The following is a 19,142-nucleotide window of genomic DNA, read 5'->3' on the forward strand; positions in this document are numbered from 1 at the left end:
ATGCATGCATGCATGCAGGACGGATGGAAGGACAGACGGACAGACGGACAGACAGACAGATGGCAATGTCAGATTTCTCCAAGATCATGCAGTCTAAACAACTACATTCTTGCAGTGACACATCAATATTTGTATATGTAGCAATACAGTAAACGTGGTACTCCACCATGGCACTCTGTATGAAATGCTACAGGAAAAGTAATACAAACTGTGAAGCAGTAATACTGTCAAAATGTGTTGAAATTGAACAGCGGACAGGGCAGGAGGGCGGTTGAGGAGGGGGATCGGTAAAATGAGGTGCTGGATCAGATTTCAAAGGAGCCCAATACAGATCCAGCTTGTCCCGGCACAAATTAAGCCCTGCCTTTACAACAGTAGAATTATGGCACTTTTTCTTTAAAAATCAGTAAATCAGCACATTCCTTTATTTTTCCAGACTTTGATGTAATAATTATTTTTTATATTAATACTTTTATTTAGCAAGTGTATGTTAAATTCATAAAAGTACAATATCACAAAAAAAAAACATTTTAAACTAATTGTTTAGAACTTTCTATTTATTAAAACATCATGAAAAATGTACAATGGTTTGCAGAAAAAAAAAGTCATTGCAATGGGGTATCTGCACAGACTTTTGATTTTCAGCCAGCCAGCCCCAGGTCTTTCCATTACAAAATTGCCATGTTTAATATCTGTTTTCTTTAAAAATCTGAGATATTCACTGGCTGGTACATATACGATATGAAGTGGGTCTCAGACCGGACAAGAAGCACTGGATTAAATTTTATTTCCCCCTGCCATTTCTCTAAAATATGACAATTTATACCCCAGCATTTTCAATGGAGTTTCTGCGCTAGCCTACTGGTATTGACTGGTACACATTATTTTATCTTATTTTACGCTTGAACAACTAAATGAATGCTTAAGTCTTTTTAACTGAATGTATTGTAATTACATTTCAACATTGATACTGGAAAAGTAACCTTGTGAAATTGTAAATGGTCACTTTAAGATTTCTGGATTTCAAAAAACTGAATTTGGGAATCAGAAATACAAGAACATGAATAGAAAAATGTGGAAATATATTGCAGAAATGTCATAAATGTGCTATTACTGTGCCCAGGTGTGTTTACTCCATACGAGTTGAGTCACCCTTTTCTGTAGTGAAGAATCATTTCACAGTCAATTATTGATTAATTTACTCAAGAAAAGCTCTGTCAGTTTCTGTTGCTTAAGTCAGAAAAAATTCTGAGCTACTGAGGCAAATAGCAACTATGTGATTCCAGTTTGAGCTGAAACAAACAAACTCTTTCTTAGCTTAGTGTGCTAATAGGAAACACCGCAGGTTGTCATGGGAGCTCACAAACAAACAGGATTATGGGACAAAAGAGAGACAGAGTAAACATTTTTGAGATTGCAAAACAATGATAATACTCACAAATAATTGATCTGACGGTCACAGGGTTGAAAGGCGTCCATGTACCTGGAGATGAAACAAAACAAATGAGTCTTCATATAAAAATAAATTAATAACATAACCAACGAAAGCTCGACTCTGATTGGCAGTCATTTCCATAAGCAAATCGCTGACAAATGCATTTAATCTGGCATGTTAAAACCAGCATAAAATGACACTTCCAATGCATAGAATTTTCATTATGACATTTTAAAGCGACTGTTTAATTAAAATATGAATATTATTTTATTACTTACTCAACCCTATGACATTCCAAACCTATATGACATTCTTTCATCTGCTGAATACAATGAGTGGATATTTGTAGGAATGATGGTAATCAAACCTTCTTAGTTACTTTTGACCTCTATTGTACAGACTGTAAAACTAATACATTTCTCAGATTATCTTATTTTATGAATGTCATACAAGTGTGGATTGCGATGAGGACATACTTTTCATTTTTCTTTACATTCTTAAGTTCTGTTAATTTGCCTTTAAGTAAAATGATATAGATATAAAGAGATATAAGATATAGATATAAAGATATTGGGAATTGATTAAAAATATTTACACAGATTACTTATTTTACTATTTTATTCTGTGTTAGTCCTAAATGAGACAAATTTGTGAAAAGTATAATAGCACATTTGGCAATGCTCTTTTTATAGGCCTCAAACAGCACAGTAAAAAAAAGTAGCCTAATATTAAATAGATTCAAGTACAGTACTTGGGTTGAAGATTCAGTCAACTCAAAAAAGCTCTGCAGTAAGTTGCCTTACAATTTTGAGTTGGGTCAACTTTTTTTACAGTGAATATATATATATTTCTTCATACAAATAGTAAATACAAGAGAATACTTTTAAATACATTCCTTTTTTTTTTTTTTTTGCAATACCTAATTTGAATCTAAATGTGTTATCTTCCCATTAAAGAGGAAAGGTAAGAAGAATCTTGTTTTAAGGAATATTACTGTTTTATAAAAATGTTTAAATTCAACAAAATACATAAATATGCCCCAGAATTGCACTCTTGTTAAAATCTGTGACAATTGATTTCCATAGTTCCATAGACCATAGAAAAACAACGGCTATGAATATGTAGTAAAACTGCAAATTTTGTCATTTGTGATTTATGTTTTTATTTGTATTTCTTTATTATTTATTTATGCATTTGAATTGCATTAAGGGACCTTGATCTTTCTTTCAACAACATTAAACCTATAAAAGTTTGAAAAAGTGACTTTTATTAACATTTTAATTTGTTTAAAGGGGTGGTCCACTACGATATCATATTTTTAACTTTAGCTGATGTGTTAAGTAACTGTGTGAACTTAAACAACATCTCTGAATGTAATACTCTCAAAGTTAAAAATGCAAAGAGAGACATTGGCTTTTACAGAGTTAGCTTAGCAAAGCATACAGCAAACAAAGTTTGGAAACTACAAAAAAATATATATATCTGGGTTAGTGAGATCACAAACGCTTCAAGTTAAGCGCATTTACCATGGCCAGAGGTGCTGTAATGTTGTAGCAGAGACTACTAAAATGCTGTTCAAATGCTGCTATTTCCAAAGAGTCTCTTCTGTTTCAATATTGACATGACACAAAGAGAGAAGTGCTTGCAATTTAATTTTGATTATGTTCCAGAGAATTATAAAAAATATATATAGCCAGCATTTGACAAATAACAGCTTCCAGAATATATCTTAGTTCTGTGTTGGATTCGGCTCAAAACTACTTAAAGAAGGAGCAGAACCAACCATAATAGAGAAATTATAAATTTTAATTTGTCGAAATTGATCTATTACATGCACAGTTTTTAGCATTAACGGTATGTTTCATGGACATAAAGAAGAATGTAAACTACGAGAAATGGTGTTTGGCACCATTAACAATTTAGACACAAATTCATATTTATAAGTCAAACCTCTGTAAACAGCCACAATCTTCATCAGCGATGCAGTGTCTCTCTATGCAGCCACTTTCTGTGCGTTATACATCTCAGAAAATGAACTCGCAAAAGATATGTGAACGTTTCATATTACTTACACTTGCTTATTCCAAAAATATATGAACGACACTTTTATTTATGAGAGCAGGCAAGAGGTTCAGCTGTGTCCTCCATGTCATTATTTGTCTGATGCAGGCTCAAATTGATATGGTTAACAGCTACTCTGATTGACAGGGTTTATGTACACAGAGCAAAGCGCGTGCTTGTATGGGTGTGGCGCTTTTCATGATGACATGGAGCTGATTCGCGAATCACAGCACATTATGCTAGCTAACCAATCAGAGCCTCTTAAGGGCGTGCCTATCGGAGGAACTAGGAAATATGACAGTCGTTTTCATGTCAGCTGATTAGCTGGTTGTGTTTATATGATGCAGAGCAATGTGTGCTCATGTTTCACCTGTAAAAAATCACTTTATTTTTTCAGATATCTTGCTTTGATTGGATACAGCTACTCTGCTAACATGAAAACGACATATCCCCAAGTTCCTCGAAAAGGCCCGCCCTCAAGTGACTCTGATTGGTCATCTAACTTAATGTGCTGCGATTAGCAGATGGGCTCCATGTCACGCCCCTACACGCTTTTGTGCTGTGTAAACAGTCAGTCAACTTCATGCCCGCTCTCTTAAAGGGCACCTATGGTAAAAAAAAATCTACTTTTCAAGCTGTTTGGACAGATCTGTGTGTTGGTATAGTGTATAGACCGTCATACTGGGGTGATATGAACACACCCAGTCCTTTTTTTTCAATTTAACTACAAAAAAAAGGGTCGGCCAATTGGAGCTGTTTTCAAATAGATCGCACCATTACGTAGTGTGCGATTCCCCCCGCCCACCGAATTGATTGACAGCTGTGCGCATTAACATGTTCCGGTAGTCGCGTGTATATGTCAACAACACCAGGCAGACATACGCAAAGCAACCGGGAATAAAAGGTCTGTTCTGTTCGCTAGGATCAGCAATCATCATCAAATGTGATTAAGAGTAAGTTTCACATGTTTAAAGTGTTTTAAAACAGAGTATGTGTGTAATTAATTACAGCGTTTTACTTCAACTTTACTTCATCAGCACAGCCGCGTGTCAGAACAATTATAAAAGAAGACGCTTCAATCCCGGTTTGTGGAAGTTAAATCAGGTTTATTTTGTACATTAGCATAACAGATATCCACACTTGAGGTTAGCCTTAACTAGGCTAAGCGCGCTCTGTCTGTCTGCCTGCCTGCGTGTGTGTGTGTGTGTATCATCTGCGGTGTGTGTGTGTGTGTGTGTTTGTGTGTGTGCGGCGCGTATTGTGTGTGACTCATCAATGCAACTTCACAATACTGATTAGTAAAGGTTAGTTCTTACTGTAGTATCTCACAAACGTCTGTCTGTCTGTTGTCTGACGCAGCTGAGGGAGGAGGCATGTAGAAACAGTGGGCGGGAAAGAAAAAGCTTAAAGGCGCAGTACGACAAAACCACCCCCTGCTGGAAATCAGTATAAGACAGCATCTTGTAAAAAGTATAATGAAAAATCTGATGGGTATTTTGATCTGAAACTTTATATACACATTCTACACTGTTAGACATTTCTGTAAATTACACAGTTATTTACTGTATTTCACCCAGTGTAATACTGCAAATTCCTTTTACGGTAAATAACTGTATTTACCGTTGCATTATGGGAATTTAGTGTGACGTCGAACAACATATACAGCGATGTACTGTATTTGTAAAAATTCGTGTATTATACTGTATTTTCCACAACTGCTTCAACGCCACCTTGCGGCGATTCGACTACTCTGCACCACATTTTGCCTGAGGACCCTGGAGCAATTCTGGAGGACAATTTATTAGTGTGCCTGAAGAACATACTGGATTTAACAAACTTTACTCTGGTAAGCTGAGGCAGTGTTTCATTTTACAGAATGTTTTGTGGACGAGAATAGAACAAAGTAAAGTATAAAGTTGGCTATTATTATTTTCTCTGGCTTGGCGTTATTTTGCCCATTTGAGAAATATATCATCTATTAAGATGTTACCTTTATTTAATTTATTACATTAACACTACTATTACTTTAAATAAGACTGTTTATGACTATTAGCGATTGTCCTCGTCATATCTTTTTATTTATTTACATAGGAACCGGTGTTGCAGCGGGTTTTGGTTTAGGAGGGAACCAGAGGTATGCAGACAGTTTTGGAGGACACTTAGCACGAGACAACGGTCCGGCAGAGAGTGTTTTCCCCCAGAAGAATATGAATGAAAGACCAACAAATAATCCAGGTAAAAGCGCGTCTGTCTGTGCTGACAACACTCGACATTGATTTGAGCACCTCTATTAGCATTTGTTTGCTCGACAACATTGGCTGAAGCGATCTTAAAATGGTAATGTTAACTGTTAGCTAAACTGAGCTAAGTTTATACTGAATTGGACTCAAACTCATTTTAACGTGCAACGTTTAACTTATATTGATTTATACTATATATATTAGATGTTGTGAACTTATTTTTCTCTGGTTTAGAGTAACTTATAACGTTAGCTTGAGAAAATAACATCGCGACGTAACCTATAAGAACGTTAACGTAAATCTATAACGTTACAATATGCATAGAGGTAAAGTTGGTTTTATATTCGCACATTCGTTCATTTAGAAGACTCTATACTGTTTAACATGTTACTTTGAATATTCGATCAGAATTAGCTTGCCAGTATGACTTGAAATCAACATTAACACTGTTTATTTGACCGTGAGCATGTTGTACTTTGATAGTCATTAGCTGCTAAAATGATTTCGCTATTTAGAGTTTGCAAATAATACTTTTATGAAATTAAATTATTAAGGGGGAAGTCTGAATCTGCTAATATAAAACCAATTTTACCTCTATATATTATGCTAATAACCACCTTTTTGCTATTTATTGTTTGCTAATTATTTTTTTATCACAACTCTTGACATTTGGTTTAACATAATTGTTACCATTATATTTTTTTTTCTGTTTAGATATGGCACTGGCACAGCAGCAGGTTTTGTCTGAAGAAACAAACAGCATTTCAGAGGAACATCTTGATCAGCACAGCCTTATGCTTAAAAAATAAGCAAGACCAGTAAGCAACCAAGGTAAACAAATAAAAAAAAGTTGTGTGGAGGTTGTGGATTGTAGCATGGTATTCTTATCTGTATTTTTGGCTTTTTTATGGTCTCAATATAGAATACTGGGAGCCTGCCTGTGCAAACTGGACCTCATACAACAGTAAGTACTGTACATCTATTTGTTTCTTAATATATTAACGTTACTTTTATTACAAAATGTGTCACATGTTTAGTTGCTAGCTAAATAAAAAAATTGTTTTCCCTTTTTTATTAAACCATTTAGTAGGTTTTTTTTTCATCTTTGTTTATAATATTTTTGAGCAGATTGAGGTCTGTCATGGGTCAGACATTTCATAATACAATAATTAGTATTGGGATACATGCATTTGTCTATGTATTAAATGTCTTTTTCCCCATTTCATGTTGCCTAAATATTTTGTAATAAATAAAATAATACAATTTTTTGTATAAATAATTCCAGAGGATGAAACAAAATGCACAGCAACAACCAGAGTGAGCCAGAAGATAGCAGGAGAAGTAGTGAAGAGAATGACAACCATGAACAACAGTGAGTTATCCTTCTTTCACCAGCTAACTGAGAACTTGTATTAGGTGAGACACTCTCAATAGTTTTATCAGTATTCAGTCAGTTTTAGTTTATTAGGAATACATAAAACAAATAGTCTAATCTGTCCTGCAGTGAATCAACCCATCACAAATGCTACAATGTTTTTGTAAAACCTTGTTAGGGAAAAAAATAAACAGGACATTCTGGTTAGTTATCTTTTAAACATGGTAGTGAGCAGGTTATGAGCAGGAGCCAGTTGCTCAGTACCAGCTGAAAACTACCCCAACCTAGCTGCCATGCTTCAAAATAATTAACCAGTATATGATTTTTTTTTTAAACAAGCTTCTTCTATGCTTATGTTAGTCTGTTTGTCCTTATCCAGAGTTCTTCATAATCCTGGACTGGGCCAAATCCTGACCAGATGCTGTGGTGGTCATGGAGGAGTGAATCCTAAAAGACACACGTGATCAATGAGTTTCCGCATTGATCCAATGGGCCAGCCTGACCACCCGCTGGTGAACTTTCAAGCCTCTGGTGCCTAGACTGCGGCCTTGCACAAGTTTGGCTAGAGGAGAACTGGTCGTGCCCAACTGAGCCTGGTATCTCTCAAGGGATTTTATTCTACACTTTCGTCAGTTGGTGAAGTTTGTTCCATGCCACTGTCGCCACTGGATCACTTGGCTACGATTGGTGGATCGGTGGATTTGCTCTTCAGTGTTTAGACTTTCAGCAGTGACATTTACTGCTTCAATTCTGAAAACTGGACTGAAGCAGCTTCAATTTACAAGAACTTCTATGTTAAGCTGCTTTGACATCATTGATCTACATTGTAAAAGTGCAATAGAACTAAAGATGAATTGCATTTGAACATGTGAATTCAGACCTTGTTGAGCATTTGACACCAGAACTAGTAATATTTTAAAGTTGGGTTGTTTCTGAGTCGGCTAATAGTTACAAATATTTATTTTTCCAACAATATGCAATTCAGAAGTTTAAATTTTTATTGTACATGTATGTTCTAGTGCTTTGTGTGATTTATTTATTTTTAATGTGTTGATTTTATTGCTTAATGTAATTTTCACACATTTTCCTTAAATGCTTTAAGCATTATTAATGTTTTAAAGAATGGAATATTTTGTAATTGTGTCTGGTTTAATGTCAGTAGTACTTAGTACAATTGTTTTTTTTTTTCTCAACAATATGCAGGTCAGACACTTAAATTAGTTTTGTACATGTATGTTAATGTGCTTTGTCATTTTCAATGTTTTTTTTTTCTTAAAATAAAATATTTTGAATGATTGAAATGTAATGTTTTTACACATTTTAAGCTTGTTTTAAGCATCTCCAATGTTTTAAATAAAGAGTGTTTATTTTGTTAATATTTTGTAATTGTTTCTTTTTTTAGGTCTATAGTATTAAAATAATATTAATAAAATTATATTATAAAATATTTAGGACAAAATTAAAAGGTTTACAGTAGCTAACTTTTAACTTAGGTTTTTACAGTAGTTAACCATTTTCAGACACTACAGTAACATGCTGTAAACGGATTTACAGTTGTATACTGTAAATCTAAAATACAGTAACTTACTGGCAACAGTGTTGCCAGTAAGTTACTGTAAAAACCCTTTGAAATGTCTAACAGTGTAGAGACGCAAAAGACTTATATTAAATCTGAAAAAAGGGGTCACCTAGGTGCCCTTTAAATAACATCTGACAAGTATCTGCAACGAGAGAAAATGGCATCCGGCTCCTTTAAGAGAGATCGCCATTGTGTGTGTGTGTGTGTGTGTGTGTGTGTTTTTGTGTGTGTGTTTTTGTGTGTATGAACTGTCTGTAGAAGTGTAACACGAGAAGCGCATGTGTACGAGGCCGATGTTTATTTTTATTTTTCTCTGATGCTTGCTCAGATTAAATTATTTTTCTGTAATATACAGTGACACTGTGGACAGAAGAATAAAGCACAAGATGTGGGATGAGAATCATGTATGCTTTGATTTATTTTTCTGCTGCAACACGAACTAGGCAATCTATCCTGTATTTTTTTACTCAACACATTACATGACATTTTTCACATACTGTATATTTAGAAAATGACTTTGTAAGTAATATGAATCGTTCACATATCTTTTGCAAGTTCATTATCTGAAATGTAGAATGCACAAAAAAGCTGCCTATAGAAAGACACGCTTCTATAGGCAGCTTTTCCGAGCATTCTACGTCCTGGTGAAGACTGTGTGCGTTTACAGTGGTTTGATTGATAAATATAAATTTGTAGCTAAATTGTTAGCGGTGCCAAACAGCATTTCCAGTTGTTTACATCCTTGCTACAGCATACCATTAACACTGGACACTGTTTATCAATTTTAACAAATAAAAACACTTACAGGTTGTGGCTCACAATCCACAGCTGCTGCTTGTTGGAGCTGCTGCTCCTTTAAGGAGATTTTAACCGAATCCAGCACTGAACTGGGAGAGATTCTGGAAGTTGTGCTTTGTCAAATGCTTGCTATGTATTTCATAATTCTCTTCAACATAATTGATATTAAACTGTAAGCAATTCTGTCTTTGTGTTGAGCCCTTTAGAAGCCCAAATACAGAAACAGAAGAAGCTCTGTGGAAATAGCAGCGTTTGGACGGCATTTTAGCTTTATCTGCTATAAAATTTCAGCACCTCTGGCCACGCCCCTTTAAATGCGCAAGGTTTGTTCGCTGTAAAAAATACCTTTGTGATCTCACTGGCCTGGTTGCATTTTTTTTTTAGTCCCCAAAGTTTGTTCATTGTAGGCTTTGCTAAGCTAACTCTGTAAAAGCCAAGGTCGCCCTTTGCATTAAACTTTGAGCATTTTACATTCAGAGATGCTGTTTATGTTCAAACTACTACATTACAAATAACCTAAATTTTAAAATATGATATCGTAGTGGACCACTCCTTTAAAAATACACTCTAGACCACCCCTTTAAAGCGATTTATTGTCTGGGTTGGTGTTGTATATTACGCTTCTGCCAGTACATTTTTTTGTTATTTTACACACTTATTTCTCTGTATATTATTTCTTATACATTATATTATTTCAAACTACTAAAATGTCAATAAGTCACTTTGTTATACTATAAATAAATGGAAAGATAAATTTCTTCCATTTTAGATCAAAATGCACAAGGGAATCATTAACAATAAACCAGCAAAACACATTTAGTCATTCAACTGTTCAGTTTCCATTTCTTCATTGTATTTTGTAACATGTATAGTTTCCTTTGGACCTTATTTGTAATTCCTATGCTGAGATCACCAGGGAATGACTTTATGACCAAAACATGTAGTAAAGTAAACAAGAAAGACCTTTCAGGTACGCTTCAACAGACACCCTTTACTGACCTTGAGGAACACACACTATATAGGTCACTCTCTGATTCCTGCTCAGTGAACCCTCCCTTTCTGCTTGGCTGAAATAACACTATCATTTGTTTGAGCATGCTTATCTAAGAACACCTATAGTGCACAGTGAGCGTGCTGAGGGTAACAACACCAGAAGACATAGGACTGAAATGTACAGCCGTAAAATAAAGCCATTCTTCTTTGCAATGCTGAGTCACAGCCTCATACACACACAAAGAACTGACACTAGAGAGAGAAGAATGAATTGTACTAAGAACAATCAGGCAATCAGAGAACAATCAGGATGCTCCTCAGATGTTGGACAGGGCCAGATCATAACAGGGAAGGGAAGAACAGAATGGGGGGAAAATAACCATTGTATTGTGTGTGTGTGTGTGTGTGTGTGTGTGTGCGTGTGTGTGTGTGTGTGTGTGTGTGTGTGTGTGTGTGTGTGTGTGTGTGTGTGAGATCCTGCCAAAAGACACATTTTCCTGTGCCACCAAAGTTACCTTGACCATATTAGGTAGGCTGTTGTGGAAAGGTCACTGAAAAGTCACCATCACAGAGAGAATGGATGCTAATAGTTCTGGGCAATATGACAAAAATCTCATATCACAATATAGGTCACCTCATATTCTGATAACAATATTGATATCAAAATATACAATAGTAACAATTGTTTAAATGCAATGAACTAATAGTTTATATTTACCTTATTCTTCACATATGAGCAATTGGAAGATTCGAGCCTTTGGAACCTTTTTGGCTCAAGACTCAGTCTCATTCACTTCCACTGATATTAAGACGTTAAAAATGACTTGTTATGCTTCTTGATGTTGCAAACTGATGTTTTCATATTATATCATTCAACTTTTTATGTATAGTCATAAACGCACTTGTTTATGGAGCAAGTAGGCTGCAAATACTCAAATTACTGTAATTTAGTAGGTTTTTTTTCTCAGGAACTGTACTTTTCTAAGTGGTTTAAAAATGTTTACTTTCCCTTGAGTAACTTTTTAGTGCTGTATCTGTACTTTTACTCCACTACTTTTGTTGAAAAGGCCAGGTATACTTGGTTGGGCCCGCCCAGAAGACACATATCATTTCCGTTCCTGTAGCCGGACATTGCAGTTCAATACAGTCTGACTAACAACTCAATATAGTGGCTTATTGTGTGTGCGTCACAAGGCGTAAGAGTTCATGTCTTCTGTCTGTGTGCTTCTAACACTTAGTATATGGGTTTAGTGTTGTAACGCAAACTTTGAATGATGATCAGACCGTATGATGGCAATTACATTATCAACGCGGGTGGTGTGCAATTCCGAGCAAATGCCATTATTAACGACGCTTTTTTTATCCCCGCAAGTTTTGATACCATTGAATTGTGTTAATACTGTATGTAAATTAATAAAGTATTAAGCAATGTAAATGCGATGTTTACTCAGTATTTGGGCATTTGCATCTGTCTCACCTGTATATGTTTACTCATGCATATTTATACCTGATGCCCTGTTAATCTTTAATTATATGCCATAACTGATGTTATATATATATATATATATATATATATATATATATATATATATATTATGTCATGTTATATTGTACTGTATATAACACAAATTGCAGTTTAATCATTGTGGTATATTTCTCTCGTTTCTAGAAAATACCACACACACGCATATGCCTTTATGGCTTATAACTTATGGTCCTTCGAGCCGGAGTTGATGTGATTATCATGGATAACATGTCCAGAGCCAGTCATATTACGGAGCCTGAGCCAGAAGTATGTCACAAATGAGTGCCAAAGCCTCCAAGACATTTAGCTGATTTTGAAGTGGAATACAGTGGGTTTCAACACACTTAAACCTGCATCCAGAGTGCAACATGAGCTCTACCAACGTGAATCAGAGTGGCAAGGAGCTCATTATCAGTCAGAGGGAGCTGCTGAGATGACACCCTTCATTCAATGTTCAGAAAATGAAAGACATGGAGAGCCATATGAAGATAAAGAGGCTCAAGCAGTCATTCAACGGCTTAGAGAAGAGAATGTTTAACTGTACCGTACACTCAGAGAAATGAGTCAGAGTTGAAACTGGAACTGCTGTACCCCAGAGCCCTATTCCTTTGCCTCAAACCAAACCAGCAATTGGGGCTTCTGGCACTTAAGCTAAATTCACACCAATACCAGCTCCACGATCTTACCGGTCCTTTAGAGTGAACTCCAGTAAACCAGCTGCTAACGAGGCTGGAGTCTGTGAACCTGTGGTGGATGATCAGGTTAGTGTTTCGGCCATTTCAAATGAACTGTCCAGAATGAGCATTAGATCTCTACCAGAAAACATACATGTCTTATATCATCATAGTTCACCTTACCATGCTCAGCCACAACCTGAAACCAGGGCATACCCAGTGCATAACCAAGATGACTACTGTAGTTATGGCCCAAACCAGCCACAGATGGCTTATCGTGCCACCCAACCTGTTCTATTGCCTGACAAACAGTTAGAAAGGATACAGCCATACAATCCAATAAATTTTTTTTGTCTCTACTGGTCTCCCACCCCCTACTAGAGAGAGCACCTACAGAAGACCCACACACCCTCTATCCCTAATTTCAAATCGGAAACCCATGACAATTCGCACGTTTAAAGATATCTCTTGAGAATTTGCTACCATAGGATGCCACGGAGCAGTTCAAATATCAGATTCTGGTAGAGCATTTAAAAGTTGAGAAAGCTCTTCTTATAGCCGACTCATACAGTAACTCCCCGTATCTTTACTCATACACCATGCAATCTCTGACTGAACACTACCGACAGCCCCACCAACTGCTATTAAAGAATTGCTGAACATATGAAAGGGCCCAACATGCGAAGTGGAGATACCCAGGCTTTTGGGAGGTTCGCTCTAAGAGTAAGAGCACTGGTGGGGATGCTCGACCAGCTGAGTGACAAAGGAAGTATTGAACTTCAGTGGTCCTCCGGGTGCTCTGGTTCCCCTTCGGATGGGGAACTTCAATGCTATTAGTGGATTTGATCTATAAAATCCACGAATGGGAGGATTCGGTTCAGAAGCCAATTGTCTGAAAGAGTATGGAACGGGACAATGAATGCCAATGAATTGGCAGCGTAAGCTTGCGCACGTATGCTTCATAACCAATTATCTCCGCATATAAGCACGGGTGGAGCAAGAATTTGCTATCCTTTTCGCTTCAGAGACTTTCTGATCGAGTCGATGAGGGTTCCTCCTGCTGACTACAGCGATATTCGAGCGAACGAGTGTCTCCCGGTTCAGAGTGTGTATACGCGGCGACAGACGGTCGAGCTGGGATTCTCCCTTGCCTGGCGTTCTTTGGGTTTCTTTCCTAAAAGAGCAACACAGTCGTGCAGCACGTCCTTTTCAGGATGGCGCTCCGACTGTGCGTTTCTGGATGCGGTGGTTTCCTGTCTCCGGATGATGAGCACGATCACTGCGTTACATGTTTGGGGGTCCAACATGTCAATGTGGTGCTTGGGGGTGGTCCATGTCGACCAATAACCATTGCACAGCTTAGATCGCAGCTAGCCCTTGTAAAAGGGTGAACCACCCCAGCTGTCCCCTGCTCTGCAGCGGGCACTCAGGCAGATCTGAGGGTCTCAGCGGGAGATAATCCGCCACCCACGGGCTCGCGGACCTCCCGCTCCTCCAGGCGCTCCATCCAAGCTTCGGACAGTGGGAGTGATCCGTCTAATCAGATGGTAGTTCTCACACTCTCTGACACCCGAGATCAGACATTCACCGCGGCATCGGGGGGCACTGACGAAGATCCAGACGTGCTCGCCCCCTCCGGGCAGGTTAGCGCCGTCAAAACGGATCCTGAGACGGACATGTTAGCCGTGCTTTCCCGGGCTGCTTCGCCCGTGGGGTTGGAGATGGTTCATCCCCCAGCTCCGCGGCCGGACCGACTAGATGGGTGCTGCGTAGAGGATCACAGCATATCAGCCAGGTTTAGCCAGAGGTGGCATTCCTGGACCAGTAGTGTGGACATCGTCCTCCACAGCGCACACGCGGCGGACTTAGTAGTCTGAAGAGCATAGTTGGTCGTGGTGCGCAGCTCGTGTAACAAGCCTGGGTTAGACCCGCCCTCGTGCAGCTCGGCCAGCGCCTGCGCTGGTAGGTGGCCATCGATCCTCTTCCTCTTCCCGGAGGTGCACAGTAGGCTCACGCAGTCTTGGAGGGCACCTTTCTCTGCCCATGGTGCATTTCCCTCTGCCCTCACCGCCCTTGACAGTGGAGCTGCCAGGGGGTATGAGGCGATCCCGCTGGTGGAGCGCGCTATCGCGGTTAATCTTTGTCCACGTGGCGCCTCTATTTGGCGGGGTCCGCCCCGTCCAAAGCCTGTAGGTTATCTGCCTCCCTCGGTGCCAGAGCTTACAAGGCTGTGGGCCAGGCTGCTTCCTGCTACCTACCAGCGCTACCAAGCGCAGGTGCTGGCCACACAAGCTGCACAAGGGCAGGTCTAACCCAGGCTTGTTACATGAGCTGCGCACCGCGACCGACTATGCTCTTCGTACTACTAAGTCCGCCACGTGTGCGCTGGGGAGGACAATGTCCACACTAGTGGTCAAGGAACGCACCTCTGGCTAAACCTGGCTGATATGCGCGAAGTCGACAAAGTTCGCTTTCTTGACTCCCCCATATCCCATGCTGGCCTGTTCGGCAACACCAACGGTGAGTTCACCCAGGAATTCAAGGCGGTGAGAGAGCAGTCGGATGTGATGGGCAATTTTATCTATCGGCAGGACCGTAAGCCCGCTCCGCCCGCTGAGCCATCCACCTCCGCTGCTCCTCGCCGAGGGCGCCCGCCAACAAGTGCTGCCCCATCCCCGCCTGCGCCTCCGGCGAAGCAAGCGCGTTGAGCACCTTGGAAGCAGGTAGCCCCCCCTGCCCAGGGTGCCGTTAAGTCCGTTAAATGGTCCGCGAAGCGTCCCTGCCAGCCGGAGAAGAGAAAATTTGCTCTTTCCCCGCTGGAGGGCGGGGCCCATATTCCAACGGTACTTTTAAGTGCCACGAAAACATCAATGAAAGAACACTTTTCCGCTTCCCCGGATGTGACAGCACGAACCCTGCCAGTCCAGTCTCCAATGCGTTCGTCCTCTGGATTGGTTTGCAGCTATAGACCTGAAGGACGCGTACTTCCATGTCTCCATCCTCCACGCCACCGTCAGTTTCTTTTGCTTTCGAAGGTCGAGCATGGAAATACAAGGTCCTCCCCTTCGGGCTCTCTCTGTCTCCGCGGGTCTTCACCAAACTCGCGGAGGGTGCCTTAGTGCCCCTTCAGCTCGCGGGCATCCGCATACTCAATTATATTAATGACTTGCTGATTTTAGCCCACTCGCGGGAGCAAATGATTATGCACAGAGACAAGGTGCTCCGGCACCTCCACCTCGTCACTTTAGAATTATAAGGTTCTATCTGCGTTCTGAATGATTTTGAGATATTGAGCTTCAAAGATTTTGCATTCTATATAGCAAACAACATGTGTGTAAAAATCAAAGTTCTCTTACACTTGCAAATTGGAGTAAATAAAACACGGTAAATGCAGATAGAACCTTCCCATTCTGCTATTGTCTGCATGGAATTATAAGGTTCTATCTGGCAGATCATTCACTGAAGCATTATTTTTCAAGAAATACAATCAAAAAACTTATAAGTTGGTGTTGTAACAATATGTTGATGCTTGAGAAAGTAAAATTTTGGTTTCTATAACATTTATTTCAAGTTTTAGGATGAATATTTTTGCTTGTTCAAATTGAGCTTACAAGGCTGGGCTTCCCATTTATATGCCCTATGAATTAAATTAAGTATTTGCCCTTCAAGGCTTAACATTAATTTAAAGACTTTAAAAGAAACAGACAATGAACAAATGAGTTTAATAAACACTGAAAAGTGTTTCAGTGACTATATGTAAACAACTAAATATATTTCACATTTAATATATAAGTTTTTTAATATTATCTCTTTTTCAACAATATAAAATTCAACATTTCATCTCAATGTCTGCGACGCGATGCCACAGTGGGTAGCACAATCGCCTTACAGCAAGAAACGCTGGTTCGAGCCTCAGCTGGGTCAGTTGGCATTTCTGTGTGGAGTTTGCATGTACTTTCCATTATGCTGTGGGTTTCCTCCGGGTGCTCCGGTTTACCCCACAAGTCCAAAGACATGCGGTACAGGTGAATTGGGTAAGCGAAAATTGGCCATAGTGTATGTGTGTGAATAAGTGTGTATGGGTGTTTTCCAGTGATGGGTTGCAGCTGGAAGGGCATCCGCTACGTAAAATATATGCTGGATAAGTTGGCGGTTCATTCCGCTGTGGTGACCCCAAATTAGTAAATAGACTAAGCTGAAAAGAAAATGAATGAATCTCAATGTCAAGAAATGCTTCTAAATCATTACCTTTTCACACGCCTCAATTTTGTGTGGTGAGGAATTATTTAGCCGACTGATTTTGTGTGATTTTTGTCCTCCTGGTGTTTCCTGCTGTCAATTGAGCAGTCCGGCGAAATGACAAAGAAAACTGATCCTGATTGGTCCTCGTGCGTGCTTTAAAAATGCTGATTGGCTCGCAGATTGAACCTTATAGAGCCTAGCTAGAGTTCGACTTTGTAGATAAACCTTTTTTGTTTTTTAAATAAAAAGTCTTAAAATGTAAACAACTTTTAAAAACACATCACATACTGTAAATAAGTTGTCATTTAATAAGAATGTCAATAACTGTCAGAAAGAACCTTATAATTCTAAGGTGACGACCTGTTGGGGCTTCAGGTCAACTGAGAAAAGAGCAAACTCGCCCCTGTGCAGAGGATCTCTTTTCTCGGGATGGAACTGAACTCGGTTACCATGGTCGCGCGCCTCTCTGGAGAGCGCACTCACCTGTTGCTGAACTGTCTGAGAGAGCTCGACAGCAAAGTAGTGGTCCCACTGAAAACATTTTTAGAGGCTCCTGGGGCATATGGCATCCACAGCCGCCATCACGCCGCTTGGATTACTCTATATGAGACCACTCCAGCACTGGCTTTGCGATCGAGTCCCAGGAAGTGCATGGCATGCGGGCACACACCGAGTCTCTTTCACTGCGCTGTGTCGCTGCGCCCTCAGCCCTTGGAACGACCCCTCATTCCTACAGGCCGGTGTGCCTCTAGGACAGGCAACCAGTCATGTTGTTGTCTCAACAGATGCTTCCAACACGGGCTGGGGGGCCGTGTGTTGCGGGCATGCAGCTGCGGGCCTGTGGAAGGGTGCCCAGTTGCATTGACATATCAGTCGCCTAGAGCTGTTGGCAGTGTTCCTCACTATCCACAGTTTTTCTCCGGTGCTGGAGCAGCAACACGTGCTGGTCAGGACGGACAGTACGGCGGCGGTGGCATATATCAACCGTATGGGGGATATTCGCTCTCGCCGCATGTCTCAGCTCGCCCGCCGTCTGCTCCTATGGAGTCACCCGCGGCTGAAATCGCTGTGTGCCATTTATGTTCCAGGCAAGCTCAACTGTGCAGCCGATGTGCTCCCACGGCAGTAGATACGCTTCGGAGAACAGAGAATCCACCTCGAGTCTGTTCAGCTGATATGGGCGCGATTCGGGGAGGCCCAGATCAATCTGTTTGCTTCCTCCGAGAACGCTCATTGCCAATTGTTCTTTTCCCTGACCGAGGGCTCTCTCGGCACGGATGCACTGGCCCACAGCTGGCTTTGGGGCATGCGCAAGTATGCGTTTCCCCTAGTGAGCCTGCTCGCGCAGTTACTGTGCAAGGTCAGGGAGGACGAGGAACAGGTTCTGCTAGTTGCACCCCTCTGGCCCAACCAGACCTGGATATCAGAGCTCTCCCTCCTCGCGACGGCCCTCACCTGGCGGATCCCCTTGAGAGAGGACCTACTCTCTTAGGGACAAGGAACCATCTAGCACCCTCGCCCCGATCTTTGGAACCTCCACGTGTGGTCCTTAGACGCGAGGAAGACTTGGGTAACCTACCGAGTGCGGTGGTTAATACCATCACTCAGGCTAGAGCGCCCTCCACGAGGCGCGCCTACGCACTGAAGTGGAGTCTATTCACTGAATGGTGCGTCTCTCGCAGAGAAGACCCCCGAAACTGCCAGATCAGTGTTGTGCTCTCTTTCCTTCAAGAGAAGCTGGAGAGAAGGCTGTCGCCCTCCACTCTCAAGGTTTACGTTGCTGCCATCTCCGCTTATCATGACACGGTAGCTGGCGGCACCGTGGGAAAGCATAACCTCATCATCCGGTTCCTGAGAGGTGCTAGGCGAATTAATCCACCCCGCCCCCCTCTCATGCCCTCTTGGGATCTCACCCTTGTTTTCACGAGCTTGCGTACAGATCCCTTTGACAATTCAGTGTAGTAATTTTGCACAGCTGCCTTCTGAGCTGAAAGCTAACTGGATTAAAAAAAATAAAAGATGCTGAAAGTGTGGAGGGAGACATCAGGCAGCACAATGCAAGCTGAAAGCTGCATGTAAGGTTTGCACAGGAAAGCATCTAACCTCTCTGCACGATGTAAATAGCAGGTCTGCAGCAGCAAAGGGTCCTGAAGTGCAGCAAGAGAGTCAAACGGTATACCTAGACCATCCAGTAGGTGGCAGCCAGGTTCTTCTGAAAAT

At 40.6% G+C, this 19,142-nt stretch overlaps 1 protein-coding gene and 1 long non-coding RNA gene across 2 annotated transcripts in view; one reads left to right on the forward strand and one right to left on the reverse strand.

Moving 5' to 3' along the window:
* The window catches only part of pdcd6 (programmed cell death 6), a 55,404-nt gene that overhangs the window by 6,874 nt on the left and 29,388 nt on the right, over positions 1–19,142 (reverse strand). Inside the window, 1 exon segment of the mRNA NM_200950.1 lies at positions 1,439–1,483. Coding sequence (NP_957244.1) covers positions 1,439–1,483 — 45 coding nt within the window.
* Positions 5,020–8,487, forward strand: LOC137489219 (uncharacterized). The gene is made up of 6 exons (XR_015524836.2): positions 5,020–5,342; positions 5,588–5,731; positions 6,451–6,567; positions 6,659–6,700; positions 7,022–7,108; positions 7,491–8,487. It is a non-coding gene; the product is annotated as an uncharacterized LOC137489219 (long non-coding RNA).

This window comes from Danio rerio, chromosome 24 (assembly GCF_052040795.2).
Source record: "Danio rerio strain M-AB ecotype USA chromosome 24, GRCz13ab, whole genome shotgun sequence".
Taxonomy (NCBI): Eukaryota; Metazoa; Chordata; class Actinopteri; order Cypriniformes; family Danionidae; genus Danio; species Danio rerio.